Genomic DNA, 10,710 nt, shown 5'->3' on the forward strand with positions numbered 1-10,710 from the left:
TATTATACTTGATTCTAATCTGCTGCTGAGTGTCTTACACTGATGGAAATGCAGATAACATAGAACATGCAATAACACCTGTTCAGCCAATCACATTCTTTCCACTTTGATCTGCAACAAACTGAAGCGTTGATCTCTTTTACAGCAGTGTTGTGTTGCACTGCTATATTTTTGTGTTCTTTATACTGTGGAGTTCACGTCTCTGGAATAGTTGGCAGTAATAAGGATGATTTTCTGTAAAAGAATATCGATATGACCCGTGAATTAAATTCGTAGATGACCGTTAGATTAGTTTGATGCTGCCGCCACTTTCATGTGACTGAGCTGGGAAACTCGGGGTTAACTTAGAGAGCTGAAGATATCCTGGATATGCTGACCTCGCTCCATGGTGTACTGGGCTCTGAGGCAGCAGCTGGACTGCCCGTTTACCCTCATGATTAATATTCACAACAAACATATTAGTCGAACATTGTGAAGTCTGTGCTTCACAGTGTCTAACAAGCTTTGTACAGTTAAACCTAGTAGTTACTACATGATGGAAACACCAACATTATCTATTTGAATAAAGGTTATGCGTGTATACACAGTTCATGCTGATTACTGAACAAAAAACACAAAGATCAGATGTTAATCAGATTTGCTCTCTCCTTAAAGATATGTTAATGCTAGTTATAATTCAGAATTGGCGACTTAAAACAAGTATGACACATATGAACATCAAGAAATAAAGACCTGATAGATATAACCTCAGTAAATAAAGTTGGTGCACAGTCAGTGGAGGTTATGACATTTGTGTACCAGGACCTGAGCTTTGTCGGCGGTATAACAGCTCGAGCATTTGCGATGCAAGCAGGTCTATCACACACTTTGCCGTGAGACTGGGCTGGGCGGACATCTCCGAAATCGTCGAAGCACTTTTGCAAAGAGGCTCTTTGACAAACCGACCAGATATCTGAAGATTAAACCACTACATTGTCAGCTAAATAAAAATATTAAAAGTGTATTTGGTGACACACAAACAGGGGTTTTTTTTTTTTTTTCAAAGTACAGTTCAGTTAGTTTCCCACATGCCAGTTGCTGGTGTGGAGAAACGCCCACTAAAAAGAATGGCCACCAGGCCAAAGCAATGGTTTTGACTTGATCAGATCAATTAAAATTAGCTAAATGTGTCAATAATTAATTAAAATGTGAAATAAATAAATAATTAAATGTGTCAATATATAAAATAGAAAATAGAAAGTAGCTCGTCCACAGAAGGACTGGTAGCTCCCCTTACGATAAGGGTTCAGATCGCGCGAACAGGTGTGAAATGTGTGTGTTTAGTTAGTTTGTTTGTTTGCTTGTTTTAATCAATTTTAAATCATGCTTTTTATTTGTTTTTGTTTCTAATGTCTCTGTAAAGCACTTTGAATCACCTTGTTGTTGAATTGTGCTATACATATAAATTTGCCTTGCCTTGCCAATAATTTATTAATTAAATGTGTCATCAATATTTATTTAATTAATTAATTCCAATTTAAATTAATTATTGACACATTTAATTAATCATTTAATGGTGTATTTAATTCATTCATTTTGTCACTCTTGGAGCTCCATATATCACAAGTATATTTTTGGTTGCTTTAATCTGTTTCAGCATGGTCATCTTTCAGAAGAAAACCATTTTCACAAAATTTAAGTGACAATAATAAAGATTTAGGCAAGATTTATCTTTTGATAATGGCAGGAAATAGTTAATCTAGAATCATCTCTGGCAAGCTCTTTTCATCAGATATATTAAAAGTAAAACAGAAAGTGGCACATCATATTTCCCAGGTTTATGGCCCCCATGTGATAAAATCTGCAGCGGCTAAGATAGCTGGAAGGCCACCGTGCTATTACTGCTTTCTGACAATAAAAAGAGGGTTGCATTCATCTTAAGTAGCATATTGCCTCTAGATTACATTTGCACTTACTAAAATACCGCATTGGGATGTTAGCAATGTGAAGAGCTGGATATGAAGAAAGGATGAAATACTTTAAAAGACACTACGAATCAAGTAAGAGAAGCAAAAATAAATACATAAAAAGATTAAGCTCATTCATCAGGTGACCATGTTAAGCCTGTTGTAACAGATCTGTTAAAGACTGAATCAATCAACCCTTGTTATGCCCATTGTCTGTATTATTGTTATTAGTACTAATGATTTTCTCTCGTATGACTGTCCCTGTGCTGGTGAATCGGTGTCATTGTTTCCAGCCATCAGACAATATTCCTCTGTGCTGATCACCAGTTCACTCTGTACCAGTGGATCTGTGATTCCCTGCAATCACATGACCCTCAGTACTGCTGGAGTTTTCTGTCTTCTGTCTCTTTTTGCTCCTCTTTTATTTGATCTGCACGAAGAGCTATTTTCATCTGTGTTTCTGTCTCCCGCTCTCTGCTCCTGACTCTCATCTGTCGCTCCTCAGGACTTCTCACATTGATGCTTCTATACCCCACTCAGACAGTGCAGCATTCAAGCCCCATTTGGTCAGAATAGCATCATAGTGTAATTCAATAAAGCTATGCTCTTTTCTGTCATCTGTTTCCATGACAATACCTTAGTCAGGGCCAACAAAGAGGCCTCATCATCAGTAATATTAGCTATAATAATGATGATAATGGTGCTCTTGAAATGCCATGCCTGTGATGATGATGGTAATAGCGATAATGGTCATTATTCCTGCTTTGTGTTAACCCCCCATCAATGCACAAACACAGCACCACCACCAGTGTACACATTTGAATCAGCAATGTTACTTAACGGCTCCACCTGTACATACCAGGTGGATTTACGCTTTTCCCCATTGTGACCATCTCGCTGCTTTGATTTAATTATATTTTTGTGCATCTTGTGTTTTGTATATTGGAAGCATTTTGTGATAAAGCGGTTTGTTAAAAGCACTCCACGGATAAACTTGACTTGTTTGACCTCAGAAATTGCTGTAATTAAGTCTACATAAAACTGTTTTAATTAGCCATCACATTGTGTAGCCCCTTCGGTGTTCTTCCTCATTCAATGATGTTTTTTATTTCTCCTTGGTGGTGTGATCCACCTCAACATTCTATGTTGCCATTACAGATTAAGATCATTATTCTTTTTTTTTTTTTTTACAGCCTTACCACCCATATTTTTCTTTTACAAAGCAGTATGTTTTAGCTGATGCAGATAAGTGAACCGAAAGGCATAATCTTTGTGCTGATAAATCGGTAACTGAATTTGCAATCTCCTCTCTCTATTTATCTTTGCAATCTAAAGTAGCTGGAGTAGTCTCAGTTTTTTGTTTTTTGCTGTTGTTGTTGTTGTTTTTTGCAATCCTGCCTTGTGGGGAGACTGTGCAGAGCTGTGGGAAGAAGTACAATCTGTGACATGTAAGTGTGCAATCTGTGAGACTCAGTCCTCTCTCATAACTCATCTATGGATATTCCTATTGGTGGAAATATGAATAACTTCATATCTTGCATGTTTCATTCAGAGCTATGAAGATTACTGGAACTCAATCAGAAGTTGTTAAAGCCTTATCAAATTCTAAGAGGTGTCATTTACTGGGCATTTATTCTTCATAGACTGGTTATAGTAATAAAAAGTTCAACCTTTGCTTAGTCAGGTTGTTTTTTGTTTCTTTGTTTGTTTTTGTAAAACTTACTGGTTGTTGCTTATCCTCTTCCAGCAGCCAATTGTTTGGGTCCTTGCCTTTGCAGCCTGCTGTCTGCTATCTTCTAGAGATCTTCACAAATGAAATGAACGCATAACTTCACTATATATTACAAAGAACTTATACAAGTAATGCCACAAAGCCTTAATAAATAATTATTAAACATTATTGCACAATTTTGCTGAAATATATTGACCCCCTTACTTTGCATTTAACAAGCAAGTAAGGCTTAGCTTTTGGACAAATCTAGAACAACCAGCTACCTGCAGGCAGTCAGGAACGTCACAGGCCGGGGGTCACGTGACCAGTCAGCTGGTCTTCAGCCAGTGAGCCTGACACGCTACTGTTTACAAATCAGCGGAGCCCGAGTGAGCAGAATGAGGCTTCCTGCGTGATCCGAACAGGTACGTGAATAAAAACTGCTAACGCTTTGCTTTTTGGTGCTAGTTCCTGAGCGTGCGACGCAACTTTGTCTCGTTTAAAGCAGAAGCTGTGTGTGTGTTGGAAGTAATAACAGGGCCCCGAGTTGGCTCGCTAGGCTAATGTCATATTAGCCTTCCTGCTTCCTGTCGTTTCAACTCTTATTCAATCAACATGAAGAGCTTCAGCTGCCAGAGTAAGTTTAGTTCATATTTAGCTTTGCTAGCCGACGGACGATACAAGCTAGCTTAGCTGCTGTTTGGCGTTTTATTTTGCTTTTTTAAGCCCCCTCTGCTTCGATCATCTTCCTGGCAGCCTCCATTCGTGCTGCATCCCAGACGGACCCTGTGTACGTTTTGCTTCAATTTGGACAGACCTTGTCATTGATGTAAGTTACGATGTCAAAAAAATGTGGGGAAAAACAGCTAATCGTGGGTTTGCTAAGTGGAGGACTAACTATGGGTGAAAGATTCAGTGACGAGTTCAGGGCAGTGCAGAGGTTTGGTAACAGCTAACACCACCTGCCTGTGTAGTTTCGTGTGGTTTCACACATACTTCTCCACACTGCCAAGATGAAGTTCAGTACAAATGTCCGTGTGGGAATCTTTCTGTAGGACACTGTGCACTGCAGAAAGGCCGTTTGGACTAGAAAGGAGCGAGACCCGGGACTTAAACACACCGCCTGCTAATAATATTGGAGGAAATGTTCAGTACTTGCTGACTTGAGTGTTTCTGTGCGTTCAGAGTTTCGTTCCCTTTAGTGCAATGCTTCCTAGCTGTTGTTGGTGGTGGTGTTTTTATTATTTTTGTTTAACTTGTGATCTTTTATATGAGGTTACATGTAAATGTCATTGAGTAGTCCAGGCAAGATGTCCCCTTAGTTTTATCTGAATAGCTTTTATCAGCGAAAAGGCACTTTAGAAATGCCCATTTTTTAGATTTACCTTGCGACTCTTTGTGGATGTCCTCTTCCCCCATGTTACTAACAAGTTGTCCATTTCAGTACAGACACATGTCTGTCAGATTTTATCTTTGGTAATTAAATCTTTCAGGACCCAACAAGTTCTTGGAATTTTGGTAAGGCTAAGGTTCCAGACATGTTCTCAGTCTCTTGCAGAGCATGTGACCATAAAGGCTCTTGAGCTCTCACTGTGTGCTGAAGTAGAGGCATGTGAGTTTGTTTAGCTGGGGTGTTTCGCTGTTGCTAAACTACAATCAGCTGTCTTGACTGAAGCTGCCATTGACAGTTCCTATTAGCGCTGTTTGCTGGATCCTCTTTGAATATTCATCCTGTAAAAGCAGTTTCCCCCCACATGAAACTGCTGAGACTCTTGTGGATCAGCTGTTACTGTTTATTACTACTTTTAAAAAAAACATCTGAATTTGAATGCGAAATGATAAAAAGCATATCCCCGAGCGGAGAGCAGAACTGTAGTTGCAGTTCAGTCAGATGTCTTCAAATGGAAATACTGCAGGCACTTCAGCAAAATGTTTAATACAACTGATTAATCTGGGTTTAGTTTCCAGCTTATCTAGCCTGGAAAAAATATATATATGTATATATATGGATGATTTCCATGAAGTATATTTATTAGACATCAGTCTGCAGAGCCAGCTTTACATGTTGAAGTTGCCACACAGCACCAAGGGCCTGGGTTTGAATCCACCCCAGCTGGCCCTCTCTGGGTTTTCTCCAGATACTTTGGCTTCTTCCCCCATAAATTAACCTAATTAATTTGGTTAACTAGTTAACGTAGTTATTAAGTCAGTTAACTAAGATCAATAAACTGGCAATCTGTTTAAGGTGTTAAGAGTAATATGTCTCTGATTACCATTGCTAGCTTTGATCTTGTGTCTTATAGGGACAACCAGAAATTGTGTAAACCTTAAAAAAAAACAAAACAAAAAAAAAAAAAACAGCTTGGATGCTGCAACCATAGATGATATAAAAGCGTACCATGAGGTCATCGATCAACTTCTGAGTTCTTCAGATTACGGTTTTCCCTCTCACTGTTTTTCTTTTTCTTTTTTAAATTTACATGAAACACTTTATGTGTAACACCGAGGAGCCCTGCTCTCAAAAACTGACATAGATGTAACACTGTCTGCAAAGCTGCATTTAAGAAATAAGCGCTTAAAGTTTTTAAAACATATTTAGAGCCATGCCCGTACAGAACATGTCATCACCGGGTTGGTTGTTTGGTTGTGGTCAGTAGACTGTCACTTTTGCAGTAATTTGCTCTTCGTTGTTTGGCTGTTATCAAGTTAGAGCAGTTTTCCCATAGATTTCTACAGCACCAAAAGTGTTTTTGCGACCACAGATATCGCCATCTGGTGGTCTGAAGTTTGAATGCAGGTTGAAGGCCCTTCAGAAGTTACGTCTGTCTTTTTAATTGTCCGTCACTGAAACGCAAACTCAGCTGGATTCTTGGTTGGCGTTCTCTGGTACGCATGTCCAAAATGAGGTAATTTTGGAAACCACAATGTCATCGCTCAAATAGTGCACTGTGTAATAAAGGCAAGTGGACAGGAATCACTCATTGTTCTGGTTCTAATTTTAATTTAAACATGTTTAACTCTGGGGAGTCATTACCACTGCACAGCTCTCTGAAAGACAACCCATGTGCTTCATAGAACAGTTGCTTTGCTGTTGCCCAACTATCAGAGCAGACAGGCTTTCCCTGGAGGGCGGTAGTAAAGAGACCATCTAAAATGAGGCATTTCACACAGCTGGTAAAAGGAGGTTCTGCAGAAGTGTACAGTATGGTATGAAAACATGCCAAGATGTGGAAATCTGTTCTAGCAGACCCCAAAGATAAAATCATGAACCTATAGTTGAGCATACTGTGGGCTCTATTTAAAATGTGATGCTTCTTGGCTTAGATCAAATGGGAAGTGTTAGTCTGTGGTTTTTAAGCTCACTTTCAGACCGAATGTGTGTGATGGGAAATGAAAAGTGAACTGTTATGTTGCACGCCTTGTGGAAGACTATTAAGGATTGAGGTGTTTAGAGTGAGGCTGTATGCTTAATTTTTAAATCATTTCAGTGTGCTTCCCACAGTCCCGGGCATCCGCATAGCTCATTTGAAATCCCATCTTGGGTAAGAACTTAAAGAAGCCAAATCCTAAAAAATCTGCAAAACTAACACAGGATGATGTCACTGCTACAGTTTGAGTTTAGCTTTGCAAGCTTTTGTTAGCAATTCCCAGTAAGTGATCTTCTACCTCCGAACAGATGGACTCGCTGTTATTTGCCTGTTGATTTATTTATGCATTTCATTATGTATTGATTTGATTATTTCATGAAAGATTCGTGCTTTGAATTATTGAGGTGTCTCCAGGTGCCGTGGATTAAATTATGCAGAAGCTAATTTGCCTTGATTATTATGTAGTAAAGTTGGGATGTCATTTTACGTTCGACTCCGGGAAAAAGTAATGAAAGCAGCAGAAGGCTAAGAGAAGAGTCGCTTCAGGCAAGGCTGTGCTAACACGGCGAGGCCTCAAGACGAACACCCGCGTCATCTTTCACTCGCTCGGAAAGGCTTGCGGAGACACGCACATAAGATATGCCTATGCAAAGAACAAGTAGGGATGAGTGATCTCTAAAGTTTAGAGTCACTTTTTACTTTTGGAAAGAAGAGACAAAGCGACGAATGTGACTACAAGACTGTAGGGAAAAGAATTTTCAAAGTACTTTGCATGAGTAATTTTGGTCACAGTGATCATATGAATTAATATTCTATGCAAGATGACTACCACTTGTATTTGTATTCACTCAGGAGACTTTAAATCTTTCATGCCAATCTTTGAAAGCAGAAGATGCTATTATTGGAAACACCTATTCACACCATTCTTATGGAGGGGGTTTGTTTTTTTCCCATAGTTGTGGACTGGTGCCGATTATTTGATAGGATAATGTCCTTTTTAGGAAAGCAGGGAGGGGGGGGGAGCACACAGATTTAAGGAGAGCATTAGTCTTCGAGTAGAACAGATGTTCCCCGTGAAAACAGCCGCATACATTATGCATATAAAATAATTTCTATTTTGATGGCATGTGTAGCTAATTTATCAAGCAGTGTTTCATTCACATGGTTAATTGGTTTAAGAGATGCCTTTGTTGTGTTATTTCCACAATTATTAAATCGAAAGAAAACACAATGCTTTGTGGGCACGTGCTATTCTGTAGGCCTGCGCATTAGGCTAAACATATTCATAAACATGGAATAATCCCAAGCCGGATAAAGAACGAAGGCAGGATTGGTTAACCTAGATTGTGATGTCTCACGGAAAAAGTAAACTTCTCTCAGAAGTTGGCAGCGAGTACTTGGCTCACGGTTTACCTGGTCGGGATATTAATAGTGGGGTTTTTTGTTTGTGTTTTCTTGGAATTTATTTATTTATTTTTAATGAATCCATCTTTCTGTTCTGGTAAAGCACTCAGTATGGCATTAAATCATTGGGAAATCTTTCTCTTCATCCTCTCTTTTTAAGATGAATCAATTAATGTATTTGTATGTGGAAAAATGAACATTGGGGGTGGGGGGGAACAAAGAAAAAGTTTCTCCTAACTTCTTCAAATAGTTTTCTTCGTATTATATGTTTGGTCGTTAATTTACAGTCAAAACAGAGAAAAACAATATTACATTATTATCACACGGAGATTAATTTGTGGTGTGATCAAAGAGGAAGGCACGGTGCCCGTTAAAATTAGAGTCATATCCATCATCGCCTTGAAGGTTGTCTCTTTGTGAATCTCAGCACCACGTCCAACATTCCTCCTGCATTTGGATCGCTCCCCGGAAGTCCCGTCCTGACCGCTCGCCAGAGCTGATTTTTGTTTCAGAAACACTGCTGTCCGTGAGCCACGCGAAGACAAGTTTCTTCACATTAAACATCAGTAATTAATGCATTAATTTGCCTACTTAATGACCTCATTAGCTTCACCAGTTATGTTCAATGTATCACAAAGAGCACCGTGGAACATCAGGCAGCTCAAGTGCTTCTTGTTAATTTCAGCCATTCTTCACTGACTGTAATCAATGTCAGTGTTTTATTTTATGTTAAGTTGAAAATAATACATTTGAAGGGAGACTATGCCGTATCCCTTTGTGCGATTGCCACAGTGTAGGAAAAAAAAACTAAAAATACAACCCTGCTATTTTTTTATTTTCTTTTTTTTAAGCATTGCTTGAAACATTGACTTTTTCCTGACATACTACATTAATTTACTATATAAAGCATATTTCAGTAGTTTTACTTGCTGAAAATCAGTATCAAACTCAAAAAAGCAAATTTTGATCAAGTCGCTCCTTCATGAAAATACTTTTTGAGAAATAAATTGTTGGATTTATTCTTCACTATGAAATGCATCTGCAGTCACTTTAGTCTACGTCTTTAGTGCTGGGTGTTTCTACAAAGCATTTCTTTCACCAACGTCTTTTAATTTTCTTCCTATGCTGCCTACTTCTGCTCTACTGTATTATATTTCACTTTTTGGCCCTTTAGCAGCTTTGTCCTTCATTTCCCCTTTATTATCAGTCCTTCTCCCTCTACTTGCAGAAACGATCCTTTCCTTCTGAGTCTCAACTGACGAGAAACACAAAGCTGTGACAGTAAGTACCGAGATCAAATGGTGTGCTTGGAGAAACTTTGCTGATTGCGGTGGACTGATTTGCCAGCACTGTTATATAAAAAGAGGTCAGAGGCTACAATGTTCATGAAAAGTTGGCAAAGTCAGGACAGGTTCTGAAGCTGAAACTGAAGCTCTGTGTCCCTGTTAAAAGAAATAAGTTTAGTTTGTGCTTTAACACCAGGACTTTTTGGGAGATCGTGTTCAGTTATCTTTCTTCTTTATATCTTTCTCTTTTTTGCTCTTACCTGCTACCTCATTCTCCAGGTCCAGCTGGGTCGCAGTCATGCAGCATCCCAATTTTGAGACCCGCCATCCACTCCAGAGTGAAGATCATCAGGAGACAGGCTTTGACGCGCTCCAGAGTTTCAACAAGAATGAAAACAGTATGTCAACTTTCAGTTAAGACTTCCAAACCTCTGTTATAGATAACACCTGTAACCATTTCCCCTTCCTTGGACCAAGACCCACATCAGAATATACCAATGCTGCAGTCCTTTTGGGACTAACAGGCTCACAACAATGGAGATGATAAGTTTAGGTTCATTCTGGAGATGATTAAAAAGAAAATTTTGAGCTGACTGAAGTGTGAGTCACAGATGTGGCTTGCGACACCCCCAGGCTGAGTGTGTTTTTTATGTTAACGTGTGACTGAAAGAAAACGTTGGTGGCTGGCATGTTGTGGAACTGATGAATATTCATACTGAGCGTCCCTGTGGAGCGATCCACTCCTGTAACTAATGCTGATAGACAGCTCTCCAACTTCAATGCATGTTCACCTGCAGGCCAAATTAGACTTATTACGGCCAATAAAGAAGAAACAGAGTATGTTACTTTACTTCCTTTAATCACCTTCTCTGCTCCCCTTCTTTGCTCTACTGCGTGCCTTGTAAAAGAATAACTGATGGGTTATTGTGATGCAGTAAAATTGTCTAAGTATGCATTTTTGTTGCTCTGTCATTGCCTCGTCTAAAAAAAAAAAA

General features: G+C 39.1%; 1 protein-coding gene across 1 annotated transcript in view; it reads left to right on the forward strand.

Annotated features, from left to right (window-relative positions):
* Nucleotides 1-3,970: 3,970 nt before the first annotated feature.
* Nucleotides 3,971-10,710, forward strand: part of tbc1d5 (TBC1 domain family, member 5) — a 21,239-nt gene continuing 14,499 nt past the window's right edge. Inside the window, exons 1-3 of the mRNA XM_005728771.1 lie at nucleotides 3,971-4,082; nucleotides 9,658-9,710; nucleotides 9,995-10,113. Coding sequence (XP_005728828.1) covers nucleotides 10,014-10,113 — 100 coding nt within the window. The 5' untranslated portion in view covers nucleotides 3,971-4,082; nucleotides 9,658-9,710; nucleotides 9,995-10,013. The remainder of the gene's footprint in view (nucleotides 4,083-9,657; nucleotides 9,711-9,994; nucleotides 10,114-10,710) is intronic.

Source organism: Pundamilia nyererei, unplaced genomic scaffold (genome assembly GCF_000239375.1).
Source record: "Pundamilia nyererei isolate P.nyererei 1_Seehausen unplaced genomic scaffold, PunNye1.0 scaffold00030, whole genome shotgun sequence".
Lineage (NCBI taxonomy): Eukaryota > Metazoa > Chordata > Actinopteri > Cichliformes > Cichlidae > Pundamilia > Pundamilia nyererei.